Source organism: Hetaerina americana, unplaced genomic scaffold (assembly GCF_022747635.1).
Source record: "Hetaerina americana unplaced genomic scaffold, ioHetAmer1.1.p SCAF_7, whole genome shotgun sequence".
NCBI lineage: Eukaryota > Metazoa > Arthropoda > Insecta > Odonata > Calopterygidae > Hetaerina > Hetaerina americana.
This window is the reverse complement of record NW_027287316.1, coordinates 29793546-29810434: the sequence shown is the minus strand read 5'-3', so window position 1 is coordinate 29810434 and position 16889 is coordinate 29793546. Positions and strand designations below refer to the sequence as shown.

At 35.6% G+C, this 16889-nt stretch overlaps 1 protein-coding gene across 6 annotated transcripts in view; it reads left to right on the top strand.

The window, feature by feature from the left end:
- l(3)mbt (lethal (3) malignant brain tumor) overlaps positions 1-16889 on the top strand; it is a 79270-nt gene that overhangs the window by 51895 nt on the left and 10486 nt on the right. For 5 of the 6 annotated variants that reach the window (XR_011702648.1, XM_071595576.1, XM_071595578.1 and 2 more), the window contains 8 exons: positions 853-1062; positions 8962-9287; positions 10127-10367; positions 10515-10768; positions 12488-12716; positions 13745-13920; positions 14845-14986; positions 15839-15972. Coding sequence is in view for 5 of the 6 variants with exons in the window: in XM_071595576.1 (XP_071451677.1) it covers positions 853-1062; positions 8962-9287; positions 10127-10367; positions 10515-10768; positions 12488-12716; positions 13745-13920; positions 14845-14986; positions 15839-15972 (1712 nt within the window). In the remaining variant the exon portion in view is untranslated. The remainder of the gene's footprint in view (positions 1-852; positions 1063-8961; positions 9288-10126; positions 10368-10514; positions 10769-12487; positions 12717-13744; positions 13921-14844; positions 14987-15838; positions 15973-16889) is intronic. The other variant, XM_071595579.1, reaches the window with a different exon arrangement.

Sequence of the window (16889 nt, the reverse complement as noted above, 5' to 3'; positions counted from 1 at the left end):
TGACTAAGTTAAAGTAAGAGTTATACTTTTAAAATTTTGGGATGCATGTTAGGTGATAAATTGATCTGAATTGATTATTATTTTATCATAGCTGGTTGACACTCATTTCTTGTTCTTTTTGTTGGTGCTCTCTGATTTCATTGCAGAAATGTAATTAGCTTTTCTTCTTAGTATAGGTCTCAAAAGTTGTCTTTAGATAAGATTGTTTGTTAGGTTTTTGTTTCACTGGTTCTTTTTTCTATAATTGGTGATAGATTTCTGGTGATGGTCTCTTTCTTTCTCATTCATCCTTCCTTGTATAATGGGATGTGAAGTGGAATAATTAGGGGGAAAATTGCTTGCTTCTTTGTCTAAGTCACTAAATTCTAAAATCTGCATGCCTGTCTGAGCATTAATTTTGCCTGCCAACTCTTTGCATTCTTATTAGTAAAGAATATGGTATGAATGCGATTGGGTATTGACTCTCTTTTACGTAAGGAATTTTCTCTATTTGGTAAAAAAAATTGATTCAGCTACTTTCTTATATTTTTGTCTAGGTGGTTGAGGATGTACTGGTTGTTTCTTCCTGTAATCTTCCTCTTTGAATGGACTCAGTTGAGTTCTTTTTACAAGAGAGTTATTGTAGTTTAGGGTTTTCCTTAGTTTTCAAATGCCTTTCAAGATTGCCTCTGGATGGACTTTTGGGGGTGTATGTGCAGAAATCAAGTCTGATGACTGCCTTCTTCACATTACTTCACTGAATGGAGTGGGATGAAATTTTGCTGGTTTATTGCGTACCTATTGGTACTGATTTGGTCTTCCCATTGTGTTGGAAGTGGGCCACTATTACATTCTTGTTGTCTGATGTGTCAGGTGAGGAAGCTGCGGAAGGGGGGGAGGTGAAGGCTGGCGTTCATCCAAAGGGGAGTCACCCAAAGGGGTCGCCGATGTCTCCAACGGGAAGCAGCCCCACATTAGGGGATGGACAGCTACCAACTGGAGGGGACGATATTCACTGCTGTGAGGGTTGTGGCTGCTATGGTCTGGCCAGCGAGTTCCTTTCTGGGCGGTTCTGCGGCAAAGGTTGGAGAGTTGTGTGGCTTACATATCCCTAGCCATTATAAATTGAGCGAGGCTGGGATTGCAAAAGCCCACGATTAAAACTTAATGAAAATATTAGTTAGATTTTGATAACTTTACCACGATTATCCATTGCCTAGATATCATCCAATATGAGTGTTTGAAAATGAATAATTGGCCAGATTTCAAAGGCATAATTTTAGTTTTTTGCACTAGTTGAGTACGTTCATCCCTTACCATATGAGCTCAGTCTGTTGTGAAAACATTTCTCATAGAAATCCTTGTAAAATGATCAATGAATCCATGCAACCTGATTTTATATTTACTATTATCCTCATGAAAAAACAAATTACCTGGTAACAGCCCGTTCCACAAAATTGAATACTGGAAACTTTTACAGATAGAGATGAACATGCACATCAAGTGGCAATTCTTGCATTTTTCGCCGACATGACTCATTACATATTTTATGATCCCTCCTGTCTTTCCTTATAAATAGTCTCCAGGTGCTTTAGAATGGGGTAGGCCTCGTCTAATGTGAAGAAACATGAGGAATGAAGAGAAAATCCTACATTTAAATTATTCAGCTTGCTTTTGCATTCAGTAGATAGTTTCCTTGTAACCTCTGACATTAAATCAAATCTATAAGAGTATGGGAGTGTTTATTTCTATCGGGGTGCTCTGAGCTCAAGAGATTGGTGATTAAGTCATCAGCCTCAATTCATTTCGTGTAAGTACAGTGAAAATGTAAGTTAACTCTTCAAGTGTGGCAAGATTTATGTATGAAGCATAGGTATTAATTAAATCGCTGCGTGCAATGTCATGAAATCAGAATGTTGATTTTCATCTTCAATAATCAATACATGCATTCCAGGGAAGTCTAGCTAAAAATGTAATGCATTAAAATATCATTTATTTTATGCAAGGAATTAAGTGCTAATTTTATTTTCTGGGAATTAGCAGTGTAAAGAAGCAATTATGTATATCATCAGCCAGTATATTCACCAAAACTGGATTCGCCATACTTTACTGAAAGAGCAACTAAAGCCCAGAACATTTATTAGAATTAACATTTGCATTCTAGGGCATGGAAAATATTTTTACTCTTTCTAAAATTGTTTGACATTTTAAGTAGCATTGCGTTAATGTTCCAAATTTTTATTTTAAAATTCATTTGACTTAATGAACAAGATTCACTAGAAATGGCAATCACTGTGAAACCTTTTTGAAGCATCCGCAAGTGGGTAAAAAATTTTCACCCCATGATGAGGTGGCCTCTGAATTGAGATTGGTTTTAGGTAGCCACATTTAGGGGCATATGTTTTATGATAAAACTCTTTTATTAACCCCTAGAATATAACCTGGATTCCAAATTGTAAGCATCAGTTCAGGAATTAATATTCATCCTAAATTATTTGGTTTTCTCATCTCAGCTTTTCTCAATTTGGATCTTCCCTTTTTTAAAGCTTAAACAAGATTGTAATATTCACTGCAGTTATCAAAGATCGCATGAAACATTTTTCGATCAAAATATTATATTTTGTTGCCCTCTACACAAACCTATATGCCAGTGTGACACAAAATGTAATCTTTAATTTTGTCTATAATTGTTCATGAATAGTCCATCTCTGATAGTTCAAGTTTTATTTAATATTTTTATGAATAACTGTAATAATATCTTGCTCGTGTAGTTCTATCAGTGAAGCCTTACCGTCTGAATAAATGTTGCGTAGTAGCATCATAGAAACATATTCTTATAGATTAAGGTTTAATGTGCATGACATTGCAAAAATCCTTAGCTCTTGAACTACATCTCTGAATTCAAATAAGAAATTTGGAGGAATTTGTTATTTGTCAAACTTGTTCATTTCAGTTTAGGTAAGAAGAAAAAATTTACATTATGGTTGTATCTTTGAAAACATGTATTATCCGAAATCAGTATTTTATGAATCACAAAAATATCAGGATCTACTTGTCATTTATTTACCTTTTGGATCTGCAGACTTGATGGTCTGAGTATGGCAAATGCATACAAACTGATATCACAACTGAAGTGGGCATGGTTCTCATTGGGAATTCCTGATTTACCCATCGAATGTCATGCTTCTTAAAAAATCCAATATTCTACTTCATTTTTTTCTGAATTTTTAAGTAATTTAGTAGTGTCCGACTTTTCTAATTTTCTCAACTTAGTAGCCACACTGAAGGTATGTGACACTCATATATGTCCTTTCTTGCAAATGAGATTGACTCATTTGCTTACATAATTGAAGCATCCACTGCATTATTCTACATCATTGAAGCTTCCACTGCATTATTCCCTGGTGTGGTGGTTATATTTTGCTATGACATGCGGATGAAGAGACTAACTGAAAATAGGAATGGTTGATGTTTGGATGGAAAGATGGGTGAAATCTTTTTCTGCTCATGATTATATATCTTAGCAATGACATTTTTAAGTTAAGATTCAAATATTGAAGATTTCTTCCCTGCCCTTTTATTTTGATACATATGAACACCCAAGAGAGTAAAATTGGCACCTTTAAATCATTGAGATTTTAAGGACCTTCCATGAAGCAAGAAATCCTTCTTTCCTGTGACTTCGCAACAGAGCGCAGCTGTTAAGCTGCCCTTTGTAGTCATTCTCTCTTTGCATTTCTAATTTTTGAAAATAGGATGTTTTTCAAGTATTTACTTCCAAAAAAGAGCATGCTCATTTATATAAAGGATCTCACAAGATTGATACCCCTTCAAATAAATTTGAAAAAGATGTAAACAGCACAGATGGAAACCATTTTAGCCTATCCAGTCAGCCACTGACAGATGGCTGATTGGATGACTGATTTATTAATGAAATTAGGGCTACCTTATCCCTAATGTAAATCCTACAATTTCTGTTTGCACCTGCTGAAACTTTGGACTGTTCCAAAGGTGATAGTATATTTTCATTTTTATAACTAAAAGAAACAATTGTCGAGGTCAGTTAAAATCGCAAAAGTGTTGACCGAAAATTACGTCACCAATCTATCTAACAGTCTCAGTTTCCTACTGGCCATGCAGCCATTTTTATCCAACAAGTAGAGTTTAAATTGAGTAGTTTCAGGCGTAATGGTGGAAATCGAACATAATGATTAACTGTTAGTAGCACTAATCCACTGGATAAAATTCATTGTATGACCAGGTTTCAATGTATTACATCATTATCAGGCCCTGATGATGATGTAATACATCGAAACCCAGTCATACAATGAATTTTATACAGTGGAACTGTGCTATTATCAGTTACTCATTAAGTAGAGTTTATTTCTATTTCCGTCATAGTTTCAGATTAGTTTTTGGATATTTCCATTGTGTATTTTTCTCTTCAAATCTTGGGGTTCTACATTTAGTAATTTGCACATATTACTAATATGCATAGACTATTTATTAATTTTTCATATAGGAAAATATGATATTCCAGTTTCCAAGATACCAAAGTGACAAATAGAGGAGTGTAAAACTAGATGGATATCTTAAATACTCCAAGGTTTTATTTAAAATTCCAATTATGGAAAAACCTACTTGGCAAAATCATTTTCAACAAAGAGTAGCTATTAATTACTTGTGGTGTCAGTAATAGTGTTGTTATTAGAGAATATCATGTCCTGATGATTGGTGTAAAAAATTTTGAGTCCATAACACCTCTACATTCTTTCATTTTTCAATTGCTCAAAAAATAAATGTTTTTGAAGTCAATAAACTAACCTTTTGCTAGAAGATTTCAAATTTTATCGGCATGTAGTCATTTGGTCCTTCTCATGAGAAGTGTGGGCACTGTAGGGTGAATTTAATGTTCCTCTTTATAGTTTTCACACCAATTGAAACATGCAACCCTAAGGAAAGTATATAAATGCAGAGTAGTAATTTTCTACCTAAATATTTCAATACATGCATTGCATAGTTTCCCTTAAATTATTATGTGACCACTGTTTATTGCATAGGTACCTTCCAAAGTTGTGAAAAAATATTTTCAAGGTATACATGGTCCGTTATGAAAGTTATGTGCATGCTTTCATTGTGACGCGAATATCCATGGCAGTGCAGTATACATGTGGTGGTGGGTCTTCCCTTCTAACACAGCTGGTCGCCAGTTTGCTCCGAGCTGCCTGAGGGGAAAGATGTGTATCTGCGTGAAGTGTGTTTTTGACTTAGTAAAACACGATGGAGCGTTTGTTTCAACAGCAATATGCTATCAAGTTTTGCATGCAGCTTGGAAAGAATGCAACCAAAACATTCCAGATGCTTCAAGAGGCCTTCAAGGACGACTGTATTTCAAGGTCACCGTCCGGGAGGTGGCACAAGGCGTTACAGGAGCACCGGCGGGAGGTTGCCAACGAACCCCATTCTGGACGCCAAACAACAGTCATAACCAATGAAAACGTGAATCATGTGCACGAAGTTTTCTGTACCGACCATCGATCGAGTATCCATCAAATTGCTGACGCCCTACATGTCTGCATTTGTGGTACATGGGATAGTGACGGAGGATCTGGAAATTCACAAGGTCTACGCAAAGCTTGTGCTGATGGAAAACCAAAAAGAACTTTGAGTTTCGTGCTGTGAAGAATGATTGGATTTCATTCAAAATTAGCCAGACTTTCTTAACTCTGTCATAACCGGAGACGAATCCTGTATGTTCAAGTACGACCCATGTAATCAAAAAGGCATAGCAGTGTGTGGCACAAATCATCCCCCTATACCTCGAAAGTGCAAATGTGCAAGTCTCGCATCAAAATGATGCTCATTGTCTTCTTGGATGTCTGACAGCAGGGAGAAACTGTCAACTCAGCCTTTACCTGGAAGTGCTCAAGAGATAGAAATGACGGGTTGCATGTTTGAGGGCTGGCATCAAAGACACGGTCAAGCTCCACCATGACAATGCCCTCAGCCACACTTCCTTCATCGTTACAAACTTCCTGGCCTGGAGCACCACCCCAGTGGTTCCCTGGCCAGCTAACAGTCCCGACTTGGCTCCGTGCAACTTTTTTTGTTTCTCCGACTGAAGAGAGAGCTGAAAGGAAAGCATTAGGAGACCGTGGAAAACATCCAAAAGCATGCTACAATGTTCCTGAGAGACATTACCGTTGAGGAGTTTCAGGGTACCTTCCAGGCATGGCAGACACATCTCTGCAAATCTACTGATGCAATGGGAGGGTATTTTGAAGAATTTTAAGCATTTGTACAAGTATGATCAATACATCTATTTTTCTTAGATAATGCGCATTACTTTTATAGTGGACCCAGTACAAGGTGTGCTCAAAAAAAGACATGACAGATTTTATAACTTGTTTATTTCAATGGACACAGCTTAATCGAACTTGTCGCCCTCGAAGTACATACCTTGGCTGATGACACACATTTGCCAACGTTTCTTCCAGCTCTCGAACCTCGCCTGGTAAGCGACCTTAGGGATCCTCTTCAGGTCCGCCGTTCAATTAGTTTTAATGTCCGCAATAAAGTTGAATCGCCACCTTTTCAAGGTTGATTTTAACTTTGGAAACAAAAGGAAGGTTTTAAGAAACTCGGGGTTGGCATTGGCTCAATCCAGGAGTCCCTGAAAAATGTCCACATGGTTTTGTCCCTGTTCATCGGTCAGCACCCGTGGGACGAATTTTGTAGCGATGCACGTCAACCCCAAAATGTCCATCAAAATCGTCTGACAGGATCAAAAACTAATTTTCACTTCCTCGACTATCTCCCTAACAGTTAAATGGCAATTTGCCCGCACCAAACCATTCACCAAATTGATATGGTTGGGGTTTGTCAAAGTCGAAGGCCGCCCCTTTCGCAAATCTTCATCTGTCAAGGTCTGGTCTGATTTAAAACAGCTGTACTACTCAAAACACTGGCTTTTACTCTTAGCTTCGTTAACAAAGGCTTGCTCAATCATTCCAAATGTCTTCGTAGCACTTTTGCCATTTTTGAAACAAAATTTCGCGCACACTTACTGTTCCTCTAGCTCCTTCATTGCTGCCGTTGCGCGCGGCAACAAACAGGTTAAGACATGGACCGCTGCTGCTACGTAACGACTCGACGTAAACAAATACAACACCTCTCGGTTTAGTCGTCAGATGTGTCACTAGATGGCACACTGTGTGTCGTTGCGATCCGTTGAATGGTTTGTGCTGAATAAAATCAGTCCAGTCTTTTTTTGATCACATCTTGTATAAAAGAGAGATTTTTAAAATAGCCATAAATGCGTCAAATTCTTTGGATTCCATTTCACTCTTTTGAGTGTAAGTGAGTCATGCTTTATATATAAAAGTTTATGAGTGCATGCACCCTTGGTTGTTAAATCTTAATTTTTCTTATTCAGTGGCAATTCTTATGGATAGCTGTAAAACCCTTGCTAATGTATTGTTTCAATACATGTCCCACGATAATTTGAAAAAGCCTACAAACTTGGTGTTAGCATCTAACATCTGAATTATTAAAAGATTGAAAAGATAAAATTACATTGAAATCTGAGCTTGGTTTTGGGAATTTGCCAATAATCAACGTAATCCCATGTCAAAGTTTGGTCAAATAGGTAACATAGTTTTGAAACATTATATTAACATATAATAGAAAATGAGTAAGGTGTTATAATGGGTAATTGAGTACAATAACAATATGTTCTATTAAGGTTATGAGTATCAAGATGTGTAAAAAGATTTAGGGAAAAAAACACTCAACTGTACTTCTTCTGTGCATGCATATCTTGCAGTTTTTGTGAATAGCTCTTCAGCATCAGACTAAGCTAATATAATATTTGTTCACTGTTTTTAGTAAATATTAATGATATTAATCCTCGTCTTAAATTTCTAATTTGTTTTTTTTTTTCGTTTTCCAACTTTATTATCATCGATGAGGATTCATATTTTATTCAACTTAGCTTTGATATGTGATTCTAAATAATATTTATATGAATGGATATGGTATAACATTTAGTTGGTTATATATATATATATTTCTATATGTATGCTTTTCAATTTTATCAATTGTGTTTATTGTGTAGCAGCTCCTTTGTTTTTCCAAGCATCATTTTTCTCCATTCCTCACATTGGTCCCACCAAGCTCCTAAGTCTGCATATTTATATCGATTGCTACCAGGTCTATCAGGGGCCAAGCCTTCCGGTTAACAGAAAGGCATGTGTCATCTGTTAGTATATTACTCGTTAAAATGACTGGTATTTCCCATCTAATCCTTTGAAAAATTGGTTTATTTTACCTAATATTTATATTAAAACATTGGGTTCAAATAATGATATCATAGTTACTCACCACATCCTTCACCAGTTATTTTACAGGGAACAAACTCAAACTTCCCCGCTAACATGCTGTTTATGGGTTCAGATCCAGTATTGATCGTAGACGTGATGTTGAAAAATTATTTTTCTAATTGTGTTTTGTTCATGATTTCACGTGTTCTCAGTCATGAAAACATTAAAAACCTAAACAACTCTTACCACATCCAAATGTATTGAAAAAATTCTTTTTTTTCCCCCCCAATGCAAAAGTCAAAGAAAAGGTTACTGGCCAAATTGAATGTATTAAAACTTTAAGGTAAGTGAAATGGTATGTATAAATTTATGTGTAAAAAGCATATAATTTTTTTTTGTGCGGAATAAAGCAAATGATAGAAGGGACTCCGAAACATCAAGAATCTTGGGCCAAAGATTATCACCTAACTTTAATGATTTTTCTTTGAACTTCATTGCATTCATACCTTTTTACAGTTGGTTTGTGTGTGTTGCTTTTTTGTGCATAAAAAAAAACTTTCCTCACATTTGACTATATTTGGTGTAGCATGCTACCCTGTCCTAGTTGACCATTGCTAGCAGGGCTAATCAAGGAAACCTTTGCCTCCATCAAAATGCACAGGGTGTTCAGATCAAGTGGCTGCCATGGCGTTGGCTGCTTGCCGTGTTCGGGAGGCAAGACTACGCCAGAAGAAAAGGCGCCAGAGGCGAAGAGAGATCCTGAGGGCAGCTGCCATTGCCATGGGACCAGCAGTGCAGAGTGAGGCAGCTCAGAGTGCTGGTAGCAATGAGAGTGGTGGAGAAATGTCGTGCATCGGGGGCACGGGTCAAGGGGTAGAGAATTCCATCAAGCAGTCACAACTCCAGTCATCCCTCAAGCCAACGCCAATCAACAGTGAGGAAGATAATACGAGCAACGATGCTCTCCCACCTGACCACAGAACAAAGGTCAGCTTTCTCAGCTCGTCATGGTTCATGATATCCACAAAATTATTCCAAAATCTGTCGATTTATTTGGAGATTACTATGTATCTTTCTCAAATTAAAATGAATTGTTCCATGTTAGTGCAATTTTAACCGATCAGACCCTGCCTGATAAGTATAATATTTTTTGCCCTCTCTGTATCATGCCATTGCCCAAGTGTGCAGAACCTCTCAATTCAGTCTGGACGATATGAGCCTATGTGCTGTATGAAAAATATATTGATTGAAATTATGATATTATCAGTGATAAACTTTTGATTATCCTATTTGTTTCCATAAAAATTACTTAAACAACGAAGAGCACTGACTAAAATTACTCAAACAATGAAGAGCTCAGGCTAAAATTACTATTCCGCTATATATAATGAAGTTAAACTCTCACCATCCAACCATTCTCAGTTTTCTGCCCATTTGTAACTCCTGTTCAAACTCTCAAAACTTGTCAGTTTACCTAATCTGTATATAAGATAGGCCTTCGTCAAATTATGGGTCATTGTGATTGTCATACTTTTGGCTTCTCACTTTATTATTAGATTATACATGGGCTAGATTGACAAGAATGAATTGTTTTAATTAATTGGTGAAAAATGTATGTGAAGTGAGGAAAGTTTCATGAATTAAAAAAAAACTCTGTAAAACCTTGCCAGTAAAGTTGTTTCTTAAATTGTGCCCTTGTGTTGCCATAAGAGGTGCAATTAAAGAATTTGGAGTCATTTGATCCATTTCTTGTGTGGCCAAAATGTGGTCATTGCAATTCTCTCATCAATCACTGCTTTCCTGATTTAGATAAATAATCATTCCAGGGTGAAATTGGGAATGCTTCTAGTATTGCCAGCAGCAATAGAGTCCCCTGGAAGGTCGGCAAGAATGGCTTCTCATGGGCCAAATACTTGGATCACTGCAAAGCTAAGGCTGCACCTCAGTACCTCTTCCGAGACATCTATCCCTGTGCCAAAAATAGTTTCAAAGCTGGAATGAAATTGGAGGGGATTGATCCAGAGCATCCTTCTCTATTTTGTGTCCTGACTGTAGCCCAAGTCAGAGGTATAGTTATTTTTATCATTTTTGTCTTCTCATTTTGAATTTAGTGTAGATTTATATCACAGTTTTTTTAATGTTTTGCGGTAAGCGTGGAAATTAATTTACCTCTTAACTCGAAAGACTAAATAAATCCTCATACTGCCTCAACAGGTTACAGAATGCGATTACATTTTGATGGGTATCCAGACATCCATGACTTTTGGACAAATTCGGACTCTCCAGACCTGTTCCCAGCTGGTTGGTGTGAAAAAAATGGCCATCGATTACAGCCCCCAAAAGGCTATTCGATGGGGCTGGTTGGGTCAGAGAATGCTTCCGATGGACCTTGCTTCAACTGGGCCTCATATTTAAAGCAGTGCAGAGCACAGGCAGCTCCCAGGCATCTTTTTGCTAAAAAGGCTTATGTAAGTTTGTTTTGTTTGTGTTAAGTTTTAATGAATTGCTTAAATAAAGTTATCGTTGATTTCCTCTGTGATCTTAAGAGACTTATCTTGTGCCATTTATAATTAACAATGCCTGTTTTGTTTTTTTTTCAACTTTCCTGTGTTACTGACTTTTCTTGTGTGTCCGCTAAAGATTTCTTGTCCAGTCTGCAATCTGGCCCCAACTCACACATGCTCACCACATGCTCTTCTTTGTTGCCATTGTCCCTACCCTCGTGGTGCTTGAGGAGGTGCCCTGTAGTGTTCGGTTGCTTCCTCCCTTGGCTATCACTTGCCCTCACCTTCATCCTTCCCTTGGTCTTCACCAATTGGAAATTTGGTACATAGCAAGAGCTTCTACTATCTATAATGGGTGCCACGAGAGATTTTTGTGTTCAAAATTCTGTTCAATGATAATCCACTTGCAATTTTATACATTATCTTTTTCAGCAGATTCCTTCATATATTCAAAATTGTATGTAAAGTAAACTCTTGATTATCCATGTGCAGCTCATAACAATTTTGTGCATTATTCATGCCACTCTCTTGATAGCACGTCAAAATTTCAATAAAATTAAAATCATAGATATAGTTAAATGCATTGAAATTTTGATATACTTTATGTGAAACACAAGTTTTGAAAAATCTCAGCTTATGTAAAAGCTGTGGAACAGAACTAAACCCTCCCAATTCTGGGTGTATTTCATTACTTCTAGTAAATACATCCAAGAATATTTGGTGCATCTCTACTCTTCTTGTGTGCCTCCCATCTTTCTATTTGATAAACAAAGGCATTTCAGAGTGATAGTCTCAGGTGAAACTAGAATAGTGATTTGAGCAGTCCTCTTATCATTCTATGATAAAACAATGTTTTTTCAAAATACATACTTTCCTTTTTTTCTTGTATGCTATTTTGTCTCTTATAGCATGACTCAAAATTTCAATGAAAAAGTGTACTTTTTTTAGATTCATCAGGATCAATTGAATTCGACACTAATTATTAAAGCTCTTTGTACCTATGTATCAAAAAGCCAGTGAAATATATCAACAAGAAATGAAAAGTGTGCATGGATAACTCACTCAAAAATACACTATAGTTAACACTAGTTACCTATCAAATTATGTCATTGGGAATTAAATCACATAAGAGTTTGAGATCGAAGAATGAAAATATATGTTTTCCTATTTATTTATTTATTAAATTGTATGACTTTTATCATATAACTGCTAACCATACACATTTACCATTAAACCATTTATTTCTTTTTTTTTTATTTGTTAAAATGAAATGGATTATATTTGATACTGATTTTCTCAATCGCGTATTTATCCAATAGAAATTATAGCTTAACAGAAATATTTTAACTTGTGCGCATGTGTCATTAGGCTAGAAAAATGGTGTGGTTGCATTGGATTTAGGTATTTTTAAAATAATAACAGAAGCAGTTAAATAACAGTAATTCTAATTCAAAAAATAGTATTATTTGCTTTATGTGGTGTCATACATGATGTTTTTTATTCCTAATTTTCAATTCACACACAGTTGAGAATTGATTCTAGTGTCCCATTTGGTAGTTTCATAGTAATAAAGCGTGTTTTTTGGTTTTATGTTTCTGGAGCAAAAACAGGAAAGATATGTGTATTTGAAATGAATTGTGTACTTATTTTACGATTCCTACTATTCTTTTTTTTTGTTTACAGTCCATTTGTCCCACGGGATTTCGAACTGCTATGAAATTAGAGGCGGTAGATCGCAAAAACCAATCGCTGGTGTGTGTGGCAACTGTTGCCGATCTCTTGGACTCGCGCATTTTGGTCCACTTTGATGGGTGGGCAGATGTTTATGACTACTGGGCAGACCCATCCTCTCCGTATATCCATCCAGTGGGCTGGTGCAAGGAGAATGGACACCCTCTCACCCCTCCCAATGGTAAAAATGAGATGTGTCTTTAGCCATCCCCCTGGAATTGGGTCCCACGCTTAACTTTACTCTTTCTTTTGGCTACAGTTCATATGATTGATCAGTTTTTCATGAAACACCAATGTAATGGAGTGCCTTTCACAGCAATATTTCAAACATTTGATCCCACTTTTATTATAGTGAGAGGGATACTTGATTTAATTGGAGCCCATAGTTTAAATATACTTTTTAGCTCCTTAGTGGTTGAAAATATTCTTATCATTGTATCTGTTCAAAACGATGATCTCAGGGAGATCATGTATAGACTAACTTATTTGTAACATTTTAGTTGATTCAGTTAGTTAAACCTACGTTAAATTTACACTTAAAATAGATTATTGCATGACCATTTGACACTATTGTGTTGTGTGGTGCTTATTTCTAGTCATTAAATTTTAGTTGTAAGAGTGAAGAAGACAAATTTTTAACCTAGAAACTCAAGAAATAAAACCCTTTGTTTTGTAAGTTTTTAATATCAGGTTTGTTGTATCTGTTCAACAGTTCGATTTACAGTTTGTGGAGATATTTTCTGTTGAGAAATTATTTGAACACCACTTGTTGAATGCCCTGGCATGTAGCATATTGCATAAAGTTTACAGCATTAATGAAAAAGTGATAATTGGAAAATGGTGCGTACTTTTTTTATGTTGTGAATTTTTGATATGATGAAGGTTAACCTCATTCCTTATCATTTTGAATGTCACATCATATGTGTGTGCCTAACTTCATTAAACTTGGGTCATTATCAAGATATTTTAATCCTAATTTTCATGATTTACCACTGATTTGCAACGGCCAATCATTGTGAAGTATTTTTAATCTAGCAGTAATCATTATCCTAATATTGAAGGTAATGGAAAATCCTATTTATTATTGATTCACATTTCCTGGGAAGGTGATCTGTATTAAATTTGAGGTTTGTTTGCCCATCGGTGCATTTTTCATTCTGTATATATATTTGTCCTGTGAGCATCAATGGAAAATATATGGTCTTTTAGGTTATTCAAGTCCTGGCCCATTTTCCTGGGAGACGTACCTGGCTGAAACCGGTTCAGTTGCTGCTCCTGCTAGGGCTTTCAAACAGCGACCACCCTCCGGATTTCGGAGCGGAATGCGGTTGGAAGCTGTAGACCCCCGTGTTCCATCACTTGTCAGGGTGGCGACGGTTGATGAGGTTAGACTTTTTAATTCATTCATTCCCTTTTGGTATTTATTAGCAGACATGGGAACTGCTAATGATTGATTATATTCATTTCTGTTTTCTTGTCCATTATATTTATATATATGTGATAATAGCATAAAGAGTAGTGAACATACATGTTTATGATGTTTACTCCTGCTGTATTAAAGCACTGAGTGCTCTGAAATCATTTTTTTTCTGTAGTTTTTTTTCTTAAAGAACTGCTGTCATATTCTCTGTATGCTTTTGAGCTAACCTTATATCAATTCAGATGAAGTAAAAAAGTTTTACTTGGCCATTTGTAATGTATTTTGTGCCATAAGGTATTAATATCATGTTAGCTTTTGTACTATTCAGTTAGATTTTGTTTAAGTTAAGGTTTAAATGTAATGAACTCTTAAGTAGTGAAAAGTTGGCTTGAAATGCTTTTTGAAATAAACATCACGTCAAACATAAATTTACTTCTGAAATCATTTTGGCATCAGTCGGAAAAAATATTTTTTTTTCTTTATTCACAGATTCCAAGTACTAAAAACCATTATTTACTCTATTGCTTTATTTGGTCATTGCTCAAATAGAAGCTAATCAGTCAAAAATGTTACTTTTTACTATCAAATTACTCTGGAAAACATTAATTAGCTGAGATTACTAAATGCATGTGTGTCATCTTTCTGAAATGCTTAATTCCTGTACCAGGAAAAAATGATGGTGTTTTCATTTTTTTGCATATAATATTAAGCATGAAAGAATGTGACTCATGATTGTGAATGTTTTCGAGAAGATTACTGAAAATGAATTACTCTTCAAAGTATTGCAATTATTTGTGTAAAAATTGTTCTTTACCCCATATTCATGCATTATTGTACAAAGTGCTTAGCTTTAATTTATCAGCCTGTTATATATACAAACCTCTTTCAGGTTCGAGGTCATCGTCTGCGCCTTCGATTCGATGGATGGTCGTGGAACCAGGATTATGCATTTTGGATAGACGACGACTCACCCGACATACATCCTGTTGGTTGGTGCATGCACACTGGCCATCCCTTGGAGGCTCCTCTGAGTGAGTTAATCCAACATGAAATGCTCTCTAATGTTCTTTATGAAAACAAATGTGGGAGGAAGTGGCATCAGACATATCTCAAATTAGATTGAAATATGGTTGCATAAAAAATTTATGACTTTTGGATTGGATTGATACCGAATTTTCTGATGTGTGTGATGCAAAATGATTAAATTATGCCATCAAAAACTGTGAATTGCAAACTAATAGTGGTACGTAATATTTCATTTTATAAATTGCTTTGGAACTAAGCATGATGCATATCTACCTATCATCTAGTATTTCATTTTACTTTATTTATCACTGAATAAGATCCTGCCTCATTTTTCCTAGATTTAATATTAATTAATTATGGGCATTAAATGTGCGTATAGAGGCATACCTCAACTTATCACCATGATATAGATATGATACATAATATAGATTGTATTTGAAATGGAATATATGATTTTTTCATCAGAGTTATTATTATGCATATGTTATATGTAGATACATGGAACATTCAAGGACAGACATATTATGAACGGTGTAACAGACCATCTCAAGTGCGTATCTCGTTTGAACTTATGTATATAATATTGCATATCAGCATTTGTTTTTCTTCCCTGAAAGAAAATTGCAGAGTGTTTCTTTAAGTGATTATGATCCATTCTGGAAAAATATTATGACTGGGATTGCCCAAGTTAAGAGTTATCAATATTCTAAAGAAATTACCCAAATGCCCTACTGCGTGCAACTTTTGATTTGTGCAGTCATATTTAATGAAAGATTCTCCAAGGCATGTATTTATAAGGAAGTAATGAATAATTCATTTTATCCTTTATAAAAATTCACTTCAAATGGCTATGGCAGCTGCTGAAGAGGCAGCCATGTGGCCAAGGATTCCAGATTCCTGTCCCACTCCTGGATGCCGAGGTTTGGGGAATTCCAGAGGTGCTCCGTACAGTGGCCATATGTCCCCAAGTGCTTGTCCTCTTACTTCTAAGGTGAGCCTTGTCGGGAAGAGTTTTCTCCCTTCTCGTGAATTTTGTTTGTGTGATTATTTTCCATGCAATATTTTATAATTTGCAATCCTTCTTTAAGAGGGACATGTATTCCATTTAGTCAAGAAGCTTTGTTATAAATCTAAATGAAATGTTTGTCCCAATAGTTATTTATTGTAGGCAAATGCATTTCTTTAATCAATCAATAGAATGTGAAGTTTTATTGCTATCAATTTAGAAGTAAATAATTCAAAATATGAGTGGGTTGAATCAAAAGCCAAAAATATTTTTGATGAAGCTATTTTTGGCATAAATACCTTTTTAAATGCATATTGAGTTCTTTTACTAGAGAATTACATAGCTTTGGAAATTTGTTCACGTAATGGTAAAGTGAATAGCTGTGTTATCCACTTTTACTAGTAAAAATCATCATGGCATCTTCCTAGAAAATATACTGAGATAAATTGAAAAATTGTGTTCGGAAAAGAAATACGTATTATAAAGAGAGAAGGAACTGATGATGAGAACTCAGGAGAAGATGGAAGGATTATATGAGATTATAATATGGAAATCAGCATTATATGTTTCTGAGACTCCAGTTTTCTCAAGGAGAATTATCATAGACTGAAGGAATTGTAGTTGTAGGTTTGGAAAAAGTATTGGGAAAGTAATCCTAATAGATATGAAAACAAATCAAAGTATTTTAGAATACAGAGGGGAAATTTTGAAGAAGATTATGCATGTGAATGGAGAAAAGATCTTACATGAAGATTAAATATATAGTAGATGTGGAACAACAGGATTGAGGGAAGCATTACTTATTTGTTTCCTGTTTGTTGGTGGTGCTGAGGATCTTTCTAAATATTAGCATTAAAAGTAACATTTAATGTTTTCTTAATTTAATACAAATAAAATTAAAA